Below are 24,115 nucleotides of genomic sequence, written 5' to 3'. Positions count from 1 at the left end.
TAGTTAAAAGGTTGAGAACCACTGCTCTAAATCATCAGCCATTATGCTTACATATGTAGTAAAATTTTGGGGGGGGGAACACCCTTGAAACAATTATGTGCACACCAGCAACTGACAGCAAAAGTAACATTAACTTGCCACTATGCAGCATGCAGAACAATTGAAACTGTTGAATGAAAAGTATATGTGAACCTCTTGAAAATTGCCTTCATCTAAAATAAACAGTCAAAGATTTCGTATAGCTGCTGCCAATGCATAAAAACAAATTCACATACTCGTAAGAGCTATCATACATTTGCAAAATAGTGAGGCATTGATGTGAGAAAAATAGATGCAAGTCTCAATCTGAATGCATTGAAAATTATGACACTTGTGTTAATTGTAACAAATTTTTTACAACTAAATAAACCAGCTAGAGTGAATAATATAAATTATTCATACAAAAACATAACTTATCACATAAACCAGCCATTATTAAAACATATTCAGTTATTTTTAATAATAAATGAATATTGCATTGACTGTTAACATATGATTGCAAAAATTTTTTATTTTAAATATTGGACCGTGGCTCTAAAAATTAAAAAAGGTATCATTTCCAAAACAATATAGTCATGCAGTATCAGAAACTTATACATTTTAGCTTCCAACTCCAGAATAAAAATAATGAATGTTGTCATGTAAAAAGAGTATTCCAAAAACTGCAAGACTTAGTATTTGTTATTCTAAAAGCTACAGAACTTCTCAACTTTCTTATGTCATTCTTAATTACTTATAATCTTTCAAAAGTTCCATTCAACATATACAACACATAGACATTCACATTATTATATTCAGCATTTTACATTTATCATAAAACTACATGAATTCTTGTCACTAAGACTTCCACAGTCACTGAAATTTATCAGCAATATCTTACAAATATAATGAGTAACTATCAGTATACAGCATACTAAGTACTGTTGATATACAGTCTATTGTTGTCAAAAAATATTTTCTTAAGGCAATTATATTTCTACTTCTTTAAAATAAAATAAAATAAAAAATAAAATTTTAATTACTTTTTTCATAGTATCATGATTTATATAATAAAACTTAAAATATATGAATAGAATCAAGAATGCTGCCATAAAAACTCACCAACAATTATTTGTGAAATTTTTAAATCACAAAATTTCTTCTTATCTTTATTTCCAAGCCAGCTGTATTGCTCTGCAAGGGCATCAGAGAAGACATATCTCAAAATTCTTCGTGCATGATCAGCAAAACTACTTCCTCCATAGCTTTTTAACTTGGCAAACTAGATTAAAAAATAAATTTTAGAAAAATACTAAATGTGATATCCAGAATTTAAAAACTGAACTGAAATTAACCCGTGGGAAAGCACATGGGGTGTATCATACCCCAACCCTACATAAAAGTGGAATATTCCTAACTTGTGAAACTGAAATTCTGTGCTGCTTTCAGTAGCTGAGTTTCTAGTTGAGGTTGACTTTCAGAACCGCTTTTTCTTCGCCTGTGTGTTTCAGAAAAAGATTTATCGGTATTTTGTTGGAACTGGTGTATGACACACCCCACGCGCCTGTCCATGTAAGTGTTTTTCTGACTGAATATTTAGTTCAGAAATTTATTTCTAGAGTGTTTCAGAAATTTATTTCTAGAGTGTAACAGTAAATATTTCTACTCGCAAGTGATTTTAAAGTACGTGACATTAAATTCTTAAAAATTTCTAACTGCATTATGGTAAAAAGAATGAGTCCCTATGAACTGGAGATGCAATGCATGTGAGATTTATTAGAAATATTTGAAAGCGACGAAGATTGCATTTCGGAAACTGAAGATGAAACTAAGAATATTTTCTACAATGGTTTTGGTTTCGAAAAACATTAATTCCTGATGTTTCTAAAAAAGGAAAAACTGTTCTTATGCTTTCAACATTATATAATGATCATATTATAGATGATACTATTGGAGAAAATAAAACGTCAGGAATTATATGCTTTAATAATATGACTAAAGGAGCAGTGGATATGGGGGATGAAATGTCAGCCAATTATTCAATTGCCAGAATAACAAGGAGGTGGCCAATGGTAATTTTATTTCCTGCACTGAATGTTGCTGTAATAAATGCTTGAATTATATTACATTCAACTGCTAATCCACCAACCAGAAACAGAAGTCTGTTTTTGAAGGACATACATCGCATTACAATTAATGAAAAAAAGTATTGAACAAAGATCAGAGATTTAATACTTTTCCAAGAAATTGACGTTACTGCATGCAAAACAAAAGCAGAAGTTTCGACGAAGAAGTAAAACGAATGTGTGAAATTCAAAACAACTAAGTATGAAAGATATGATAAATTTTTTGCCCTCGCGCCAAGGACAGAAGAACGTGAATGCAATGTTTAAAATGTGAAAACATTCTGTGCCAAGAACACATGAATGTATTGCATTCAAAGTGTGAAGAAATAAAATAAGCATGGTGTATTAGAGATGCAATGAAATTTAGAGGCATGATGTTTATTTTTTATTATTTTCATTTATCTTAATTTTAACTCTAAGATTATTTCGGAAATTGATTTTTTGAAACCCAATAATGTTTCACTTATACACGAGAACAAAAAAAAAAAAAAAAAAAAAAAAAAAAGATTTAAAACTAAATAATACTATTTTTATTGTATTTTAAATATTGGGGTTCCATGCAACTATGAAAATCTGTGATGCAAATTAACACTTTTAGAATTGTAGATGCCATGCAAATTTCTTACTTTAAGTCAAATAAATTTAACATAAACACATAATTTTTAAAAATGTAAATTTACAGGTAAAAATTTAGGCATATTAAGAAAAGTGACAAATGTGTACCTCAAATATTTGAAACTTCACTGTATTCTTATTGCTGCATTTATTTACCAGACTTCATGATGACATTCTGGTAGTTTGCTTTTCAAGTACTTATTTGTTAAATTTTAGAGATTAAAGTTCTATAAATAAAGTGAAAATAAAAATTTTTAAGAATTTTAAATCCCCATCTCTGTTATCATGTATACCCTCAAAAACTAGATATAAATCAGGAATTTTAGATCTGTAATAGTAATTTTCAGAATTAAAAATTGTAAAGTAATTACTACTTCTTGTACTGCAATCTTATGTCCCCCCTCTTTTTTACATTCAACAACCAAAACAATGTGTAATTTTTTAAAATTATAAATAACTGTTTTTAATAATGAATTTTTTATGGATTAATATAATTATTTGATGTTTTAATACATTATATGTTGCCCTAATTTATGACTGTGCTGTAACTTCTAAATGAATGCTTAAACAGATTTTTTTTCTTCCTCTTTAAGTAGGGAAGCGGAATGTCACAAAATTAAATTAGGCATTTTCTATATACAGTATCCATCACTTATTAATCTCACTGGTTAATAAAATCAGTCACTTATTTTGTTCAAATTTCAAGGAACCAAAACATGATACATACTAATCAATAGAAAAACTGTGCTTTACTAAAATTGTGTCTGCCACTTATAAAACTCAGAATATCCTACTTGTGCTTCTCAAAGCTATTCATAGTTTACCCATTGAACTTATTTATCATTCAAGCATTCCTTCGCCCTCCCCAAAAGGGGGAGATAAGTGACATCCCTCACACCTTACCAATGAGATACTGATTTTTAGAGTTCTTTGTCTGCACAGGAGCTCAAAATGGACAAAACTCTTTAGGCTGAAAAAGAAGTGAAGAAAACATTGGACATACCTGTAATTCATGAAATGGCAGATTGACTTAACAAAGTGCAAACTTTCAAGTGATTAATGAAAAGCTTAAAGTCTGAAAAAACTTTTAAATATTGTTAAAAACTTTTGATGTTCATGTTAAGTGCAACCAGGCTCTATTTCTAGAGCTTTTTTTCATTATAAAAGCTGTAGAATTCACTGCAATGCTAGGAGACAATTTTGTATAAACTGACGGATGACTCACAAATTGGAAAGAGATATATAATATTATTAATTGGAAATTGCATGATGAGAAGAAAGAATCAGATCATCATACAGCTAATAATTGGGTAAAATAGATTTTATCAGGTAATTGATAAACGAATACAAGGCACTTGAAATTAATAATACAGACAAAACTGGATTGTGTTATGGAACATTATTAGAACACATATTACACATTTAAAGGTGAAACAGCAGCTGATTTAAGGAACTGAAGCAATGAGCTATTGTGCAATATATACTACACAATTAAGAAGGTAGCACTGGTTACTGGCAAAGTAGAAAACCTCAGTTTGAAAGGAGTTGAGAATTTGCCTCCAACGTACCACAGCAATGAAAACTCATGGATTATAAGGTAATATCTTAACTGATTTTATTTTAAAATGAGATAGTGAGCCGAATAATGAAAAAATAGCTTTACTAATCATATAAATGCATGGCACACACATTTCTCTTCCTGAAAATACACCTTCTAACATTCAGCCTTTAGAACAGAGTATTATAAAAACATTCAAATACCATTACAGGAATGATTTTCAGAAAATTATAAACAGCATTAAATCTTATGAAAATGCAAGCATTTTAAAGGAGATAAGTAAGCTGATATCTCTGTTATCAATCATGTACATTATAATCAATGCAGGAGGTCAATCTCATATAAAACAACTAAAACTGTTTTAAACAAAATGTGGCTTTTACATAGAAGTAGTCTCAGAGGAATTTCAAGCTACAGCTAATGTTCCAGACATCACTGAAGGAAATTATATAGATTCATTTTTAGAATATGTGCCAAATAATGGCAATATTCAGACAAAACGTTTGACAAAATGAGCAATATTATACAAATGTGTTAAAAAACAGCAGAAACTGGCCCGGAAAACATACAGAAGAAAGTAATCACATGCCAACTTCAGTCGAAGCTAAAAAAGCACTCCAAATTTACAAAATTGAGAATACAATTGCTGATGAACAACATTAAACAAACACAGATAGAAAACAACTCCATTTAAAAATTGCCACTTTAAATTTTTCCTCATTTGATTATAAAAATCTTGGTTTAGAACCGATACTGCTTCTCAATGCCATAAAAAAGTCCTAGTTTCTAAATTTCAAAAGCTCACATTTCAATCAGCTAGTCTCATCCCATCTTGTTAATCTTCCAATTGTAAATACTAATCGCACTTTTATTATCTCTATAATCCTTTTGAAGGATCAGAAGAAAGTATTAAAATATAATTTCAGCTTTTCAAATCTTCTAGACCTTCAGTCCCTCAAATCATCGTCAAATTGTTCCAATAAAAAGCTTTTTCTAATTATCTAAAATTCCATAAACACAGAATGACACAATCTGCCTCTTAATTACTTATTATGTGAATATTAACAACAAATTGTTTGTTTATCTTAAAGGAAAGGGTGGCCTTATATGAAATTCATTTTAATATTAACATTATAATTCCAAAGGTGATAAGGGCAGACATATTGTTGTTATGGACAAACACACATACACTGATGGAGGCATGAAACTAATAAATGAAAGGCGACACTGCTCAATTCCTAAATATCCTCCAACTTCTGACTTCACGAAAGTTAAAACAGCTGTTAAATCTTCTATATACTCCCAGCTCAGTTTAAAAAAACACTTATTTCACCTATTGCTAACTGTGCTAGGTTTTACCCTCTGCCCAAAGTCCACAAAATTGGAATTCCTTTCAATATTTACCTTCCAACTTAATCCTTTAGCCAAATATTTAGTTTCCCTATTTTCTCCTTTACTTTCTCATACTATTCACACCACTAAAGAATTCTTTTGAAGCATTCCTTATGTTTCCATTACGGTTTTTTTTTTTTTGGGGGGGGGATGTTAAATCACTATTTACTAATGTTCCTGTTTTGAGGTCATATTATTTGGAAATTATCTTTTCGTCCCAGGATTTGCCCCATAGATGACACTTTTGTGCTTTTCAATGGTAATAAAGAAGGTATATCTCTGATTTTATCTATTATGAATTTGATTGATCCAGCCATCCAGTTTACTTTTGAAATTGAATTTGACACTCTTCTTTGATATTCTTATGATGCACAATGTATCTGACTTCGGCATTATTGTTCACCATAAACCTTTTTCTGTTTGTTTGCTTTTCCATGCTAGCCCACTAGCGGCCGAGGAGTAAAATTGCTGAACTCTGGTAGTTCTGATTTGAGTTGAATTCCAAGAAAAACAGGCTGGCTGATTGGGAAGTTTCGTGGTTTTCCCCATGAGTAATGCGTACGAAGGTTGGCCTTGGCAACAGTGTTGCTAGGTGACTGCAGACAATTCAAATTGAAAGTTTGATATTTTTTTACCATAACTTCTTCAGAATGTTTTGCCATTTTAGCGTGATTTGTTTACAGTAAATAGAAAAATTCACCTCGGGCAAAAAATGACGCGTGAACATTTTCGTGCAATTATTTTTCATAACTTTCAACATTGATTATCAAGACAAGCATGCTTTGATTAACTTAATTTTTCATACAGTGATAAAGCAACATCTTACAGTACCGTAAAAAGCTAGTATAATGAATTCAGTCGTGGTCGACGTTCGCTCCAGGATGAATTTCGTTCCAAAATCAGTTCTTGTGCCAGAAAGTTTTGATGCTGTGTAAACTGATAGCACAAGATTATCATGTGACATACCATGAGATTGAGGCATACAATAAGCATCAATAAGATATTACATGAACATGTGGCCATAAAATGATGTGCTTGTGTTGGATCCTGCATAATCTGACGAATGCTCAAAAGAAGGCTCGTGTCAATTGGTGCAAGGAAATGCTGAAAAAATATGTTCAAGTTGCATGAAAGGTTGTGTATAACATCTACACAGGTGACGAATCATGGATCTCTGTGTATGAGCACGACATAAAACAGCAGTCATCTGTTTGGGTCTTTCAAGACACACCTAATCCAACAAGACTTGTTAACAGAAGAAGCACATTGAAGCAAATGGTTGGCTGTTTCTTTGGCATTACTGATCACATGGCAACAGTGGTGTTAGAGCAATGCAAGACGGTCAATTCCGAATGGTACTTAACCATTTGTTTGCCAGAAGTCATCGGAGAAATACGAAAAAAGTGGAAGAGGTGAAGACTTCTTCATCATGACAATGCGAGCTCTCGCACATTAGCTCAAGCAAAGGAAATTTTGATAGGCCAAAACATTGAATTGATGGGTCATCTGCTGTACAGCCCAGATTTGGCAGCCAATGACATTTTTTAGCTCTGCAAATCAAACATAAATTATGTATGTGGTTAGCGAATTGCAACACCCGAAGTGGCTAATGCATTTGAAATGCATGTTTTGGAGTTACCTCAATCAAAGCAGAGAAAGTGCTTTGAAAATTGGTTCAAACACATGCATAAGTGTACTGATCGTCATAGAGAATATTTAAAAAAATAATAGCTATTGGAGGAGAGAGAAGGCACAGTGCAGTAAAACTATTGGCAAGCAATTAAGGAGGAAGGTTTTCAGAGCCATATATAATTTTGAGATTGGTGAAGCCAAAATGCAGGTTCTCATCTATCAATAAAATGTATAGTTCAAGTCAATTTTTATATTCCACTTCTGACTTTAATTCTTGGAGGATTTTATAGCTTATCTTGTCAGTGTGATTAGAGATGTATCAGTCGAACTAAAACAGCGTTTCCTTGAACTCCTAAGTTTTTCATCAAGGAACATGAATCTTATGTCCAAAAGGTTGAACTTAACAAGTCTTCAATGCCCAATCATAGTTAGAAATTTAGTCATAATTTTGGCTTTGAGTTTTAAAAAATTATTCAAAAAGCTTCTCCCATTGGTGAATTGGATTTTCTTGAAGCTTTTCACATTCACAAAGATTTATCTTGTAAGTGACTCTTATTCCAATCCAGTCCTTCTCAATGCTTCTCTAAAACAGGGACCTATAAATGTTTGCCCTCAAAATCGATACAGTCTTTACTAAAATCTATACCAAACACAAGAGTGTTGCTTAACTCCTTTTTGTATTACTTTGGCATGTTTCTCTTCTGTCTAGAAAACAACTGTTTGTGAAAATTAAAATTCTGCTAAATACATAGTTGTATAAATTTTTATAAAAATTTCAAAAATGTATAAATAGTTTAATTTTAGCATTAATTCCTTATTTTTTAAGGATTATTTATTGGATTAATTGTTAATTATTATTTTATTATACAAGTTTAAAACTGACATCAGAGTTTTCAATACACAAATCCCCATCTATTTAATTCAGCCACTTAATAAACTCAAATATGCTTGGAAATAATTTAAATAAGCAAATAAACTGTATTGAGATTAATGGCACATAAAAACTAGTATAGTATGATGCTGGCCATCATTTTATCACTTTACGAAATGGCTCAATGTAAAAAATTTTTGCATTTATACAGGACTGTCGTCTATTTAAAAGTACATTTCATAGTTATTGTAACTGATATTTTTCACAACTTTGCCACAATAAAAGCTGATATCAAGAACACAAAGGTTCTAAAAAGTATTGTTAAAATGTATATCTGTAGGGGCTAAAGATGTAAATGTTGAATGAAAATTCAGAAACTAGAAATCCCAGAATGATAATGTCTTTAGATGTTATTAAAATGCAAAATTTAAAAAGGTATTTTTTATTATGGAAAAAGAAATACTCATATTGTCAGAGAAAGAAAAAACGCTCATGTTCTTGGGTGGTGACGGAAATCAAAGTTCAAAATTTCAGGTTACTTATAATAAATACAGAGACAGGGCATTTGGAATTTTGAAAACTTGAATCTTTGCACTATTTTATCATTCAAGTTTTACAAATCCTAACTGGTCATGGCTCGAGATGATCTCTGATGGGATGTCAACCACGTACAGTTTGGATGCCAACTCATCAGAAGATACAGGGCTATGATAGTGAGATGAGTTAAGATGACTGAATATAACTCGAAGACACTTTAATGATGACAGGACACTTTGATTAACAGAAGACCTAAGCATACACATAACTTTGAGCAATCAAGGCAAGACAAAACTGTAACAGCATTGTATGAAAAAGAGTTAAATTGCAGCTGGTGTGTAAGCTAAGATAGGAAGAATATCATCTAAACATATGGGCAGGTGATAAACAAACTGAAAATATACACATCAATACAGAACTAAGTACAAAGTTGAATATTGGTAACAGCAATGAATATAGAGGGGTTGTTGTTGGATACGTATGTTAGTTTGGTTTATTTGAATATGGCAAAACTCTAGACAGCTAACTGCCAAACAGGAGGGATGCCTTCATGGAGAATTTTCTAAGAGGAACTAGCTTGTCTATACATTACAAATGAAGAAAACACCATTCAAACCCCAGACCGAACTACCAGTGTACAGCTACTTTACCACTCAACCGCTGATGAAAACTTATGTTATGGATATGTGTGGAACAGGCTGCATATGGCTTGATATGGCTGAGTAGGCAGTGGTACAATAAATAAAGATTGAACCAATTTTATTTTGTGCAGATCTGTTACTGCTAATGTTAGAAGCCAATGCTGACCAGTTTGTGGAAGCTGCATTTTTTTAAGAATGTGTCCTGATTTCTGTGAGCAATCAAATATGTAGCGGTCCACTATTCCTTCCTAACTGCATACACAGAAATATGAGTTACTATGCTGCAAGTGGTGAAGATATGCTGGGAATGAACTGTATCCAGACAAGTATTGTGTCAGAGAAGCTAAGCAGCTGCTTAACTACATTGCCAACAAATCCTAACTGAAAAAACTGTTAAATATTTTAACTCAAAACTTTTAAAAGGTAAGTTTTATTGAATGAAGTAAAAATGTTTAGTACAATAAAAGAATAGCAAATTTTCACTGTACCTTTTATAGGGAATTAAATAATTTGTGATTTAGTGCCCCTGCCTCCAAAAATGTGTATTTAGATTGGGATGAATCCTAAAAGAATTTTCTTGAATCTGACTCTTAAAAGGTACTTAATTTTTTTTTTTTAATTTTCCAAATTAAAATAAAATGATGAAAGAAGGAAAAATATATATTTAATATTAACACCTTTTAAATAAACCAAATTTGAAATTCACATTTAATGAAAACAAATTTAAGAAGGTAGATTTAAAAAATACACCTATATTTATTAACAAGATGCAAATGATTTTTAATTAAAGAAATACATAACTAAAAATGCTTGAATTTTGATATTTGTTTTCTCAACACATTTTTTTGGAGGTTGAATATCTGCTTGAATTTCACTTGACTTCAACAGCTTTAACTCTGACTAGTTCAAATGATAGACAAATATCATATTCACAATTTATATAGTGTGGCATGAATAGCTAGCTAAATCCATCCATGATGCATTAATAGTCAGTTATCTACATCCAGAATTACAGAGAAAATTGAGGTTAATTTCCAGAATTTTTTAAAAAGTGCAATGTACCAATTATCAACAGATTTTGCTATATGGCATACTCAAACAATAAGACACTTGGGGCTGCCACAAGGTGATACTGGAGATCAAGACATCATCCAAATTAATTTTTTTTCATAGAATAATCAATTTTTTTAATCTGATTTCATATACAGAATAAAACTTTGTCTCTTAAAATTCATTATAGCAGGGGCCAACTCTACATCCATAACCTGTAACAACTGATTATCTAATCAATAAAGAATAATAAAAACTTACACTGAAATGATTGGTGTTAGTTTGATGGGATCTCCATCAACTTTCATAACCGAAGGAAAAGTAAAAGTAAGTACTTTAAAACATTTAATCCATAAATGCTAATTCATTTTCTTATAGCTTAATTAAAAATTACAACATACCAAGCAATTTCTACATTCTGGATCAAGCAGAGCCTTTTCCAAACGAAATAGATCATTTTCATTCAATAGTGGCAAGATTATGTCAAATTTTATTTCTTCCTGCTGTTCCTCAGCAGCAGCTATAAAGAATATGCATGATTTTTAATAATTTTTAAGGCTTAAAACTTTTTATAAAATAATCTGTTAAAAATTTTTAAGAATTCAAATAACTTTACTATTTTACAAATTGCAACATGGATGTTCTACTCTCAGAAATGAGAAAACTCATAAGAAAATTCATGCAGTAACAAATCGTCAAATTTTATATTCATTTTATTGCTTTTCAAATTACTTAATTAGTATCTACAATGAAAAATTTGTTTCCGAGTTGTTAATTTTTAACAACAAATTTTTTTCAGCATACTGTTACAACAACTTTAATTTTAATTTTGCTGATTTGTAAATCTAACTATTAACAGAAAATCTCTTGAGTTTTCCTCCTCAAATGAGCAGAATTTAATACATAACAACAGCTTTTATAAAAAATGTTAATAATATGCTCTGCAGAAATGAAGAAATAAACATTTGAAATTCCTTAAATAAAATGAGGAATCGCGAATGATTTTAATTATACACAAATTTACTTCAGTTAAAGAGAAAAGTTAACATTAATTTTAATTAACTTCACTGGTATGAAAGTTTGGATTATCAAAAATTTGGGAAATCAAAAGTTTTGTTGTATGTTATATAAACAAAATAAAGAATGATAAAAAAATTACATTATCATGCTCAAATTACAAAATAAAGACAATTAGGCCTGAACTGAACATGCATGTCTGAAATTATTATAATTCCTCAGAATTCAAATGGCAAATATGAGTCAGAAACATGGCTTTCTTAATAAGTTAGTAATACCTATCAGACACATAACAAAGAATGAAAACTTTCTGAAAGAGGACTACATTCTCCATTTTAACGACCAATAGTTTAATGATCTGGAAAAATTATAAAATATGAAAATAATTTCTGAATAACAAATTTGTAATGATCACTGACAAAATTTTATTATTTATATTAACAATGAAATACAGAAGGGCAGTCTACAATAAAATACTTTTTAAACTTCACTCTTTTTTAACCCTTTCCTGATTTGCCCGAGTTAACATGGGTGAGAAATTCATTTTGTTGAATTAACAAAAAGTTATTAACAATTATTAAAAACCGCAACAATTCTGAAATAAACCTAATTTCCTTTGGCCACGTCATAACTTCCGACATTGAAAATCTCAAGAACCACAACGCTTTCACGCTGTGCTGCAACATCATAACAAAGGTACTCCAAACTGACTTTAATAATTCATTTTATAATACATGCTTCAGGTTACTGAACTATTTGTAATTCAATTCTGATGCAAAAATGCATTAGCATTTCATTAGATATTCTGAATTTGATGTTCTTTGGTTAATTTCATTTTGTAATTTTCTTACACTTTTATACTGAGAAAAACAGTGGCGTAGCTAGGGTGGGGCAAGAGGGGACATCTGTACCCGGGCGCAGCATCCAGAGGGCGCCAAATTAATGCTACGAAATTTTTTAATGAATGTTTTGCATTCTTGGCACATAGAAAGGGGCGCAAATTCTTCAGTTGTCCCTAGGCACTGGAATCCTAGCTACGCCACTGGAGAAAAATGTCACGTAGTGAAGGAAAGCTTTCATTTATCAAAGCACTTTCAAACATGATAAAAACAAAATTAAATTAATGTGCATAGTATTTAGTAGTTAAACTTATAAATGTACCATATACTGAAACTTTACTGAAGTAAACAAATATAGATACAAATATTAATTGATTACATATTAATTGAATTTTCATATAAAAGTCTACGATGGATTGGGAGAATTCAGATCAAATGAAATTTAAAAAGAAAAATTTAGTAAGATCAATAAAAATGTAATAAGAAAAAATAGAGTTCAGATGAAATAAAATTTACTAAGAAAAATTATTCTGAAAATCCACAGAGGTGAGAAATGGAATTTGCCTAATCTAAATAATTCAATCAATTTCATTTATTGCTGAGAAACATTTTCCTTCGTAAAGGCTAAAAATTAAGGTACTGTTCTGTTACTGGGACAGAAGTCATTGCGATATGTTTTGCTAAACTCACCAAGAGACTGGTTCATATGAACCTTTTTTAAAGATTTTTTTATCAACTTGTCTGAATTCCCTTTATCTCTTGAGGAGTATAAGAATTTCAGCAAATAAAACTGGCCGAAATTTTATAAAATGTAACTGATGTTTTGATTCAATTTAGAAGTAACATGAGCTTTACTGATATTTAAATACTTTTTGGCAGAGCTCATCCTAGAAGAGGGTCTAAAGATAAATTGATTTTATTTAATTTACAATCAATGAAAATCATTGAAAGCAATCACTGAATGAATGAAAATCACAAAAACTATTATGCATACAATTGTCTCTTATTTATCTCCTGATAAATCAGACAAAATTGCCTGCATAATAGAAGCACTTTGAAAGAGTTAACAGTTCTTAAGGGTTTTATGCACTCCACAAAAAAATGTCAAAATAAAATCTTATTATTCATAAGTATGAAAAGGAAGTAAACGATAAAAGCGGTTTTACCTATTTTCTAGAAGGGCATTAAATCTAAAATATTAATCTATTCTTATTTGTTATGATTAAAAAACATTAAATATGGTAAGCTTAAAGAGCGTGCAAAATCGCTGACGTTTTAATCATAGCAAAAGTCAGTACTAAAAAAAATTAGCATTAAAATTATGAGACAGATTGAGAAAGAGATGGTCTCTATTTAATTTTCAAGTATATTGGCACGAGACGAAACCTGCGGTTTTTGCCAAAATGTAGCCAAACTGATAAGAAGAGGGAAATAATGCGTAGCCAGCGGCTACTCTGAGCAGCGACAATGGACCACCCAAAGATCTACAGATAGGCGATTCTCTAAAATGGGGAGGGCATAGATGGTACGACAGTTGTACCAATGCCGGCGTCTGAGAAAGTCATTCTCCTGGCACAACTGCTGTACCAGCCGGCTTTGAGAGGTTAACTAGAACAGTTACATAAGGGAATTCGGTGCCATGCATTAATGTCTAGACCGTCAGTTAAAATATGCGGCACTGCTAATATTGTCGAAGTTGACAAAAGTCTGTTTTCATGTCAGAAAAAATGATGTTGGTTGTATCCTTCTGCCTCAGTGGGTGTACAGCAGGATTTCCCAAGAAACAAAAGAATGTTTTTTTAGGTCCGTGCCAAACTGCTTTGCCAAAACTTTGCTTAAAGTTATTGGAAAAAATATTATTGATGGCATTATAATATATTGGGACTGCTGGAAAAGGTATAAAGTGAAGAATTAACAGAGGCCGGATTTGAACATTCCTGTGTTTACCATAAATATCATATTATTGATATCGATAATGGATGCCATATGCAAATTATTGAAAGGTTACAGTGCAGTACGAAATAAACAACAATGTGGCACTCAACATAACCAATTAGATTCTTATTTAATTGAGTTTATGAGGAACATAAGCATCTTAAAATGCAAATATTTTCAGACATTTTAAATGATATTCACAGTTTCATGACTCTGTGTTAATTAGTTAAAGAATTTTTTTGCCTGATTTCTTTGGGAAATTATTTAATTTACAATAAAATTTTCTAATTTTATGAATATCTGTTAGGTTATTTTTTTCAAATGGAATTTTCTTCAACTAACCGTAAATATTTTGGTGATTATTTCTATGTTTCATCAGCTTTTAGCATCCCGACAATAGAATAATAATAATAGAATAATACCAAAATTAAAACTGGAAGACCAGGAGATGTTATGAAAAACTGGAAGTTTGGTAAAACCAGAAGAGTTGGCAGCCACGCTATGTGATTAGATTTGTTATCTAACAATTACTTACTTTAGGAGAGATACTTTTATAGAGGATTTTTTCAGATAAATTAGCTCATATTCATATTAAATAAGAGGAAAGCATGAATGCCTGACACAGCAACAGATAAACTATCAGCATTCAGCTGCTTATTCAGTTAGGCACAAGTAGGTCCCATAGTTATATAAGAAAATGTTCAAGTTCATGAACATACTAGGCATTGGGCAATCATCTTATATAAATAGTGCACTTGTTTACAATACATATGTATAGGACGTTAAGAAATTATTGGGCACATTTCAAAATTATGAAAAAAAATATGAGCAATGGTTATACTATCATGTGAGGGTTAACATAATGAAGTTCTCTGCCTATCTAGGGAAGGTTAAAGGATTTCCTTAAATAAACAGTTTTAATTTTATTTCATATTATTAAGGAAATTCCATGCTTTAAATGTTTCTCTTTCAATCCTTTATTTTCTATGCTATTTTAGTTGGCTCATGATCCAAGAACTCAACTATTTAAGAGCAACTGCAAACGAAAGAGGCATTTCACCTAGTATTATTGATGAAGCAGTTGAAAAATTTTCGTCACGACATAATAAAACTTATTCTCTCGTTTTTATAGATCATAAGAATTCTACGCACTTTTCTATTATTGAGACTGGCTTCAGAAATGCATGTATGTATATGTGTGTGTGTACCCACATGCATATATACATTCATTTCTGAGTCTGGTCCCAATAACAAGAAACATACTAAATTCTGTAGTCATTCCTTTCTTTCCTTTGATTAGCTATAAAATTACATATATTTTATAGAAGTTGATTTGTTATTTTTTCTCTTTTTAATAGATATTTGCAGTTCCATATCTACAGATGCCATTTTGGACAACTCCTGAGATATATAAATATTTGCAGTTCCATATCTACAGATGCCATTTTGGACAACTCCTGAGATATATACAGTATTCTTTGCCAACTGATTTAATATATTTGTATATTGGTTAAAATAAGAGCCTGAAATTTTTTTTTACTAAGGAGTATGAGACATATGTTAAGAAAAAGAAATACATAAATCATCTACCACCCAAAATTGCTGGTCAAACAATCACATCTTCTATTTTCCTCCAGCCACGGTTATGGAGAAAACATCTTCCATTGGTGTATTAGATTTTGGTATTTCACATTTATAAAAATCTTGCAGTTCTAATTAATGATCCCAAGTCTAATTCCTCTTTACCTTCAGCTTCTAAGGAATTTATTTCATAGTTGTTTCCAATTTTTGTCAACAGATGGCACCCTCAGCCTTATTGTCTTGATGCCTGATAATAAGATGCAAACAATTAAGAAATTGGCTCTTCAACAAATTTCTTAATGGTTAATTCTATATCAACAGTAACTCTGAAACATTTTTGGAAAATAGCTTTGATATTAGCAATAATATTTTGAGCCACTGGCTTAAGACTGATGCAGTTTTAGGTTATGGTAAACTGGTGGTGAATTTTGGTGACTGTACTAGATTCACTGGTGCATTTTCCATTTTAAGGAGAACCTTCTCATGTAAACCCTTTTCTTGAAGATATTCTTTTACAATGGCAGCAAAAACATTTGCTAACCATTCAGAGAACTCTCTTTAGTTACCCAAGCTCAGACATTAGCCCTCCAAATGACACACATATTTGACAATTAAAATTATATTTTTTAAAGGCCTGAGGGTTTTCAGTGATAAATGAACAGAGGTGTCAAGGCACAGTTGGCATTACCACAAAAATGTAAAGTAAATTTTTTGTCCATTGATTTGTATCCACATAAAGCCATTTCCTCCTTAGTAATGAATACTCTTTGAGACTTTTTTCCCCCAGAAGAAACCAAATCAGAGATGAAACCCAGTCCTGATTTGTAATATTCTAACTGTTTAAGTCTAGAGGTCGAAGTGAGATATGAAAAAATTCATATCTCAAGAATATCAAATTCATATTTAAATGTTAACATAGGACATAAAATTTTTAATCTAAAAACGTTTGCCTGTTCAGCGGTTCATAAGTCAAGGTGCCACTGTACAAAGTACGACTTCTAAAATCCTCAAATACAGTAAAATAATATTTTGAGGGATTAGTTACCATTGCAGCAACCTAGATTTTAAGAACAACCCAAAGTTTGCAATAGATAGTTGGATGCAACAACTAATATTTTTAACTTATAGCACAACTTAAACATTTTTTAACTTAACAACACAATTTTTAACTTACAGCACAATAGTGAGTATATATAAGATATGTGTATGAATGAAGTACACATGAAAAATTCTTGTCATCCTTTGGGAGCACACACAAGATAGAAAGGTATCTTAATGTTGATGACAAATGAGGGTTTACTATGGAGTTAGTTCCATCAATGTTTGTACAAACAGTGCTGCAGCAATGTAAAACAAGAATACTGGATTTGTATCATAAGTTAAAGCTGATGATTAATTAACATATCATTTTTACTAACTGTTTGATATATCAGAAAGCACTAATAGACAAAAAAAAGGGGGGGGGAGAAGATTTGCTGTTTTTACACTATACAATATCTTGAATTTCATAAAAGGTCAAGTATTTAACAATTATTTTCAAAACTTTGCAAGAATATGAATTCTGATTAGCAAACCTTATTGCTTCATGAAAAAGTTTAGCGACTCTAAAAAAGATGAAGTATTTACAGACTATCACAGCTGAAAAATCAAGTTATTGACTATAGATCTGATTTTATAGATTTTTCATAATGAATTATGGCTTTCAAAACTGTAATATTTGTCACATATTAAAAAAAATAAATGATTTAAACATCATTCATTTTTTACAAGCAAGTCTAGAGGTCGAAGTGAGATATGAAAAAATTCATATCTCAAGAATATCAAATTCATATCTAAATGTTAACATAGGACATAAAATTTTTAATCTAAAAACGTTTGCCTGTTCAGCGGTTCATAAGTCAAGGTGCACTGTACAACAATTGAAACATTTATATAGTCAAAAGTCGTTAATCCGGACTAGTCGGGACTTCGGCGATTCCGGATTATCGCTTTTTCCGGATTATAGATCATCAGTTTAAATCTCGTAAGATGGCATGCAGAAATTCTAAAATTAAAAATATGAAACTGTAATTTATGAAATAAAAAACAATTATGATCTAAAGGGTATCAAAATTTACAAAAAAAAAAAAAAAGCTTAATATTCATTTGTTTACTTTATTAAACATTTCTTTCAATGTAAGTTGCTTAAGTTGCTTCATTTTATGTGATAATACTAATAAGTAAATAATAAGTAAAATTATTAATGTTAGTAAGTCCCTCAAAATACATAATACAGTCAAAAGTTGTTAATCCGGACTCGTCGGGACTTCAGCAATTCCGGATTATCGATTTTTCTGGATTATAGATCATCAGTTTAAATCTGGTAAGATGGCATGCAGAAATTATAAAATTGAAAATATGAAACCATAATTTATGAAATAAAGAACAATTGCATGCAGAAATTCTAAAATTAAAAATATGAAACCGTAATTTATGAAATAAAGAACAATTATGATCTAAAGGGTATCAAAATTTACAAAAAAAAAGCTTAATATTTATTTGTTTACTTTATTAAACATTTCTTTCAATGTAAGTTGTTTAAGTTGCTTCGTTTTATGTGATAATACTAATAAGTAAATAATAAGTAAAATAAATATTAATGTTAGTAAGTCCCTCAAAATACATAATACAGTCAAAAGTAGTTAATCCGGACTCGTCGGGACTTCGGCAATTCCAGATTATCAATTTTTCCGGATTATAGATCATCAGTTTAAATCTGGTAAGATGGCATGCAGAAATTATAAAATTGAAAATATGAAACCATAATTTATGAAATAAAGAACAACTGCATGCAGAAATTCTAAAATTAAAAATATGAAACCGTAATTTATGAAATAAAGAACAATTATGATCTAAAGGGTATCAAAATTTACAAAAAAAAGCTTAATATTTATTTGTTTACTTTATTAAACATTTCTTTCAATGTAAGTTGTTTAAGTTGCTTCGTTTTATGTGATAATACTTTCTCTTTAATTCTATAAACAGACATAATTTCTTGTTCAGTTACAAAGTTCCGCTGTTCAAGTCCCGGAACTGCTGTGCCGAGAATACCGACTAACTTGTCAATCGAAATTTTTTCGTTTTCACTAACCTCTCTGTCACCTTCTTCATGTCTTTTTATCCATTTTTTGCAGCAATTCCACTTTTTGTTTGATGGACATCGAAACATACTTTCGTTTTGTAGATCCTTTGGGAGCTCTAGCATCGGAAATTCTATTTGACATAATCGAAAGTTAAAGTTTACTTTTATAAAATTGCTCTTACAGTCTGCAAAAAATAATAAGCTGGATCCAATTAAGGAACAACACAATCATCAACATTAACTGAAGTAGATAATTAGATAATATTAGCTTATACCTTCTGATAATACATAAAACGTGCACGCGGAAACATATTCTGCTCTTGCACACACGCATATGCGCAGTCGTAAAGGTCTTATGCGCACACGTAAACGCCTATGCGCATGAGTCAACGCGGCGCATGTGCAGAAAGTTTTTAGCTTTGAGGTCCGGATTATAGATCATTCCGGATTATGGGTGTCCGAATTAACGACTTTTGACTGTATTAAAATATAAAATTGAAAGTTCTTTTATAAAGTGAGGATATGTAAAAATAGAGTTCAAAATGGATCTTTAGAAATATTTACAGCAACAGATACTTTTATAAAATAACTTTTCTAAAGATTTAACTCTTAAAGATATAATAGTAATTTGAAATGTGCAGATATAAAAATTTTTAAAATACTTTCCTTCCATTTTAATGCTGAAAATGAATATTGTGTTCATAAATTATACTCAATTGAAATGATTAATGCCAATTACTTACTATTAAATGCTCTAGAAGAGTTTACTGCATTATCAAATGGCCAAAATTAAAAAAAAAAAAAAAAAAAAAAAAAAAAAAATTAAATTAACACAGACTCAAGATGAGGACAGTATTTTTCAACACTTTCTGAAATGCCCTTATACATACTTCTAATTTTTTGTACTATGCATTCATGCAAGACAACAGTTTCAATGTCAACATTTATAAAATGAGAGGAGGGGAATCAGCCCGTTCTATAAAACATTGAAGAAACTCTATGTCCTACATTATCAAATATTCATCCAAGATTTAAGGCTCATACCCAGTTGATTAGTTTATAATCTGTGAAAATTTGAAAACTTAAAAAATTTCACATAGACTTGATTTAAAAGATTTTTCCACTCTGATGGTGCTTAAAGTCTCGATTTTTTTCCAATGGTGCTTAAAAGCAGAATTTTGAGATCTTCCATTTGTTTGTTAAATGAAGATAATGTGTGAAAAAGTCATTTCGATTTAAATTTTTTAAACTGTATTTTGAAAAAAGTCACTTCAACACATTGAATTGTTATCCATAAGTAGCGTAAAATTTGAGCTATACAAAACTTTTTGACCATAGCGACAAATACCACAAGAGAGCTAAATAAAAGCTTATAACAATGACAGAAGTTAGAAACTTACTGCTGCTTTTATTATTTCTTTCCAGGAGAGAATCCAAAATATCTGCATGATTTTTTTGAGTAGCACGAAGAACAGCTATATCTTTTAACAGTTTCTTTAAAAATCCTTTCTTTAGTAAGCCTTAGAAAAAAAAAAAAAAAAGAAACAATGTTACTGTTGTAATTATTTAATTTATTCTGCCTAGAAAAATCCAATTTTATTTAAATAAACAGTTTTTTACACAATAAAAATAATACAAGTATGTTTTGACGTGTTCTTTTTCGTTTAGCTATAAATAATTACCTAATTTTAACATATATAACAGATAAGGTTCCAATATATTTTGTCAGATAACACTAAACAATTCATTTGCTAAATTGATCGTTAATAAAGCTGTAAGTGTAAAAAGGAAAGCTCTTTCTGTGTTGTAGAATACTTTCAATAAATACAAATAAAATTACCCTGTTTTTTCCCCAAATCTTAATCAATGTTAAATATTGTAATATAAAGTGTGAGGAACTGATAATTATAGATTCATAGAACAGCACGATAATATGCACATTTTAAGTACACAAATTAATGGCCCTTTTGTTTGGTTGTGAGCTTTCACTACAGATCATTAACATACAAGAATCATCTCTTTCTGCTTTGAAACATCTAATTTTTTCATCTTACTCAGGATAACAAAGGATATTTTTAGTCAACTACTCCATGCTAAAACTCATTTAAAAAAACGTAGAGAGGAAAACACAAAACAAGTAAATATAAAACCTTACAATTTATGTATACTTTTTCCAATATTAATTACTTTTGAAAAATTTACAGCATTGTGAAAAATGCTGAGATATAATTTTATGCCATCATATTTTAAGAAACTCCTTCTTGAACGAGACTTAACTTCGAAAGGGGGAAGGATTTTAAATAAAATGTGTAAGCAGCATATTTTATATGAAATTCATAAAACTTTTAAAAGCTTTCTATTTCATAGAAGAAATAAATTATTATTATTATCATTTATCCATATTTTTAGCAGCATAAGAATATATGATGCATTGATTTCCCTATAATACATTCATACAAAAACATCATTAAACACAACTAACATCTAGCCATAACTGCATTTCTTTGCCAAAATGTTTTTGAAAATCAACTATATTATCATTTTTTTTTTCTTTTAAATTAAACTTTCACAGGTTTTGTGGTCACAGAAAGGAAGGTATTTTTGAAAACTAAAACATAATAACATATCTTTATATATATATATATATTATGTTTCCATTAACTTCTTGTTATTTTCTTTTCACCAATAGGTCATGTATTTTTATCTCATCTTAACCTCTATTTCTTTTCACTTGAAAGTTTAATTTGTTCAAGTTGCTGTGTTTTATAATTCCAGATTTAGTAGGTCATTAGATGGCATATAAGGTAGCAGAAGTGGGCACAGCCCAACCCACCTAACCAAACAATTTGGTTTTATAGATTTAGTAGGTCAGTAAAAATTCAGAATAACAGCAAAATCATTATTATATATGTTTTCATACATTCTTCATATTTTATTTCTTGTTTTAATAGTGCTGGCCATTTCTTCCTCCCTCAAACCATGACAATAATGATGTTAAAAAAAAGCCAAATACTCTAATTTGCTCTGTGCGTTGATGACAACACGCATTACATGCAAAAGAAAGGGAGGGTCAACTGAAGTGTCTATTTTAAAGTAACAGACTGTAATAAAAAAGTGTTAGCATTATCTGACAATTAATTATATTAGCATACAGTATTATATTAATGAATATCAGTACTTTTTTTAAAGAGAATTAGTAAAATAATCTGTGTAAGGCATTCAGCAGAATTAGCTTAAATCTATGTTCGCTATAGATCTACCATGCTTATGATCACAAACTTATCACTAATAATTAGTATTCTAGCTTATAACCTTAAGTACTATATATATTAATGTATAAATATGTATATTAGATGGAGTAAATAATAATGGCATTTCAAAGTTTAATAAAAGTCATATTACCCAGACAGACTTAACAAGTAAAAATATAATCACATAATTAATGAAAAACAGCACACAAAAATGGTTTGACATAACAGGCAAAAAATTATTTTATTTCAAAATTTTTCAGTCTCCTTATTTTCTAAAATTTTCAATTTGGTGCCATTCAATACCTCATATGCTTTGAATCTGAAAGAGAAAATATAAAATTTATCTCATAGTTGGAATTTTTTTTTAAATTTAGACATTTTATTCAAAGTATTTTATATGAAAACTGCAAATAATATTTCACATATATGTGCTTATAAATACATGAAAGAAATAAAAAAAATAATATATAAAAATACAAGAATCCCCAATGAATCCTCTAAAGTGACATTTAAATATTTTTTGATAAATATTATTTAAAGTACTAATTTGAACCTTTTTTTAAAAAAAATATTTAATATTTTTTCTCATAACAAATCACAGATTTAAGTTCATATAGGAAATTTGAAAAATTTTTCCCCCAGGCTTGGATACAGATCCATAATTTACATTTTCAACTCTTCAGCAGTATGAAATATTTTATGCAACTACTCCGAGTTTATTTCAGTTCTGGAAGGGCTTCTTTTACCAATACATTTGTTATTATCAATTTAATATGTTCACTGTTGATCAACAAGAGAGCTATTGGTGAATTCTTTACTATATTAATTCAATAATTCATCCACATTAGTCAAGTGTTTATTTTATTGAAAACTAATTCATGTTCAATAGCTGCAGTTTCGTTAACAGTTGTGACTAGTTATTGGCTATACATATTATATTTATTTAACCTAATGTAATTATAAAAAGTTATTTGATAAAGATATACAACATGATATCTTTTAGATTTAGCATGCAAATACTAGTAAAATTTATGGTGTTCACATGGTATAGTGGTTAGAGGAGCCGACTGTGATACTAAAGGGCTTGGGTTCGAATTCCGGAGAAGGCCTGGCTGTAACTGTCCCTCCCTTCCAAGGAGGCAAAGGTGGCCCACCTATTAGGTACCTACATAACAAAGCGAAGACCACTTTTAAAATTAGTAATGGCCAAGCCGAAATCGGCTGAGGGCCCACAACTTGATGAGGGGGGGGGGGGCTATAAATATACTGCCTGGATCTTGCTAAGTGAAATCTGCTCATATTAAGTGAAAATAGTCTACAATTAAAAAATATAATTTAATTCAAAAACATGCTAGTTGAAACTTTATGAAATGAAGGAATTTCACCCTCAAAATTCTGGAGTAAAGTGCTATAATGAATTGAAATAAAACAATTTCATATAAAATATATACCCTGAAATTTATCTAATTTGAACTAGTCTACCTTCTAATGCAAATTATTTGCAAAATTCTCTTTGTAAATGTAATACAAGTATTCTTTTCAAATTAGTTTATGCATTCCTTAAATGAATAAATTATTCATCAATTAATAATTTAGTTAAACTATAATAAATAAAAAAAAATTATATATTTTTAAAAATTTAAATGAAATGAATTATATAAATTTATAAAAGCTTAGAGTTTATTGAATATAATTAGCTGCTTTAACATGTGCTGTTCAACAATATTAAGGGATAATGCAATCAGGTTTCATATACCTTTAAATATAAATTAAGGCTTTACAAACTTTAAAGGAATATGATGGGGGAAAAAATAAGTACCTATCAGCAAACGACTAATCTTTAAGACTTAATCTTTAATTTAAAAACCAAATAAAATATCTATGCAATCAACTTCACCCTTGTATTACCAGTCTAATAATAAAGCAGAAAT

At 30.0% G+C, this 24,115-nt stretch overlaps 1 protein-coding gene across 1 annotated transcript in view; it reads right to left on the bottom strand.

Annotated features, from left to right (window-relative positions):
* Positions 1 to 24,115, bottom strand: part of LOC118192547 (uncharacterized) — a 31,851-nt gene that overhangs the window by 5,759 nt on the left and 1,977 nt on the right. Inside the window, exons 2-4 of the mRNA XM_085823097.1 lie at positions 20,334 to 20,453; positions 10,842 to 10,960; positions 1,141 to 1,300 (exon numbers count right to left, since the gene is read on the bottom strand). Of these exons, the coding sequence (XP_085679223.1) occupies positions 1,141 to 1,300; positions 10,842 to 10,960; positions 20,334 to 20,453 (399 nt within the window). The remainder of the gene's footprint in view (positions 1 to 1,140; positions 1,301 to 10,841; positions 10,961 to 20,333; positions 20,454 to 24,115) is intronic.

This window comes from Stegodyphus dumicola, chromosome 9 (assembly GCF_044657685.1).
Source record: "Stegodyphus dumicola isolate Sdum_Otavi_A_Nest chromosome 9, ASM4465768v1".
In the NCBI taxonomy this organism is placed as follows: Eukaryota; Metazoa; Arthropoda; class Arachnida; order Araneae; family Eresidae; genus Stegodyphus; species Stegodyphus dumicola.
The sequence above is the reverse complement of the archived record's forward strand: the minus strand, read 5'-3'. Positions and strand labels throughout refer to the sequence as shown.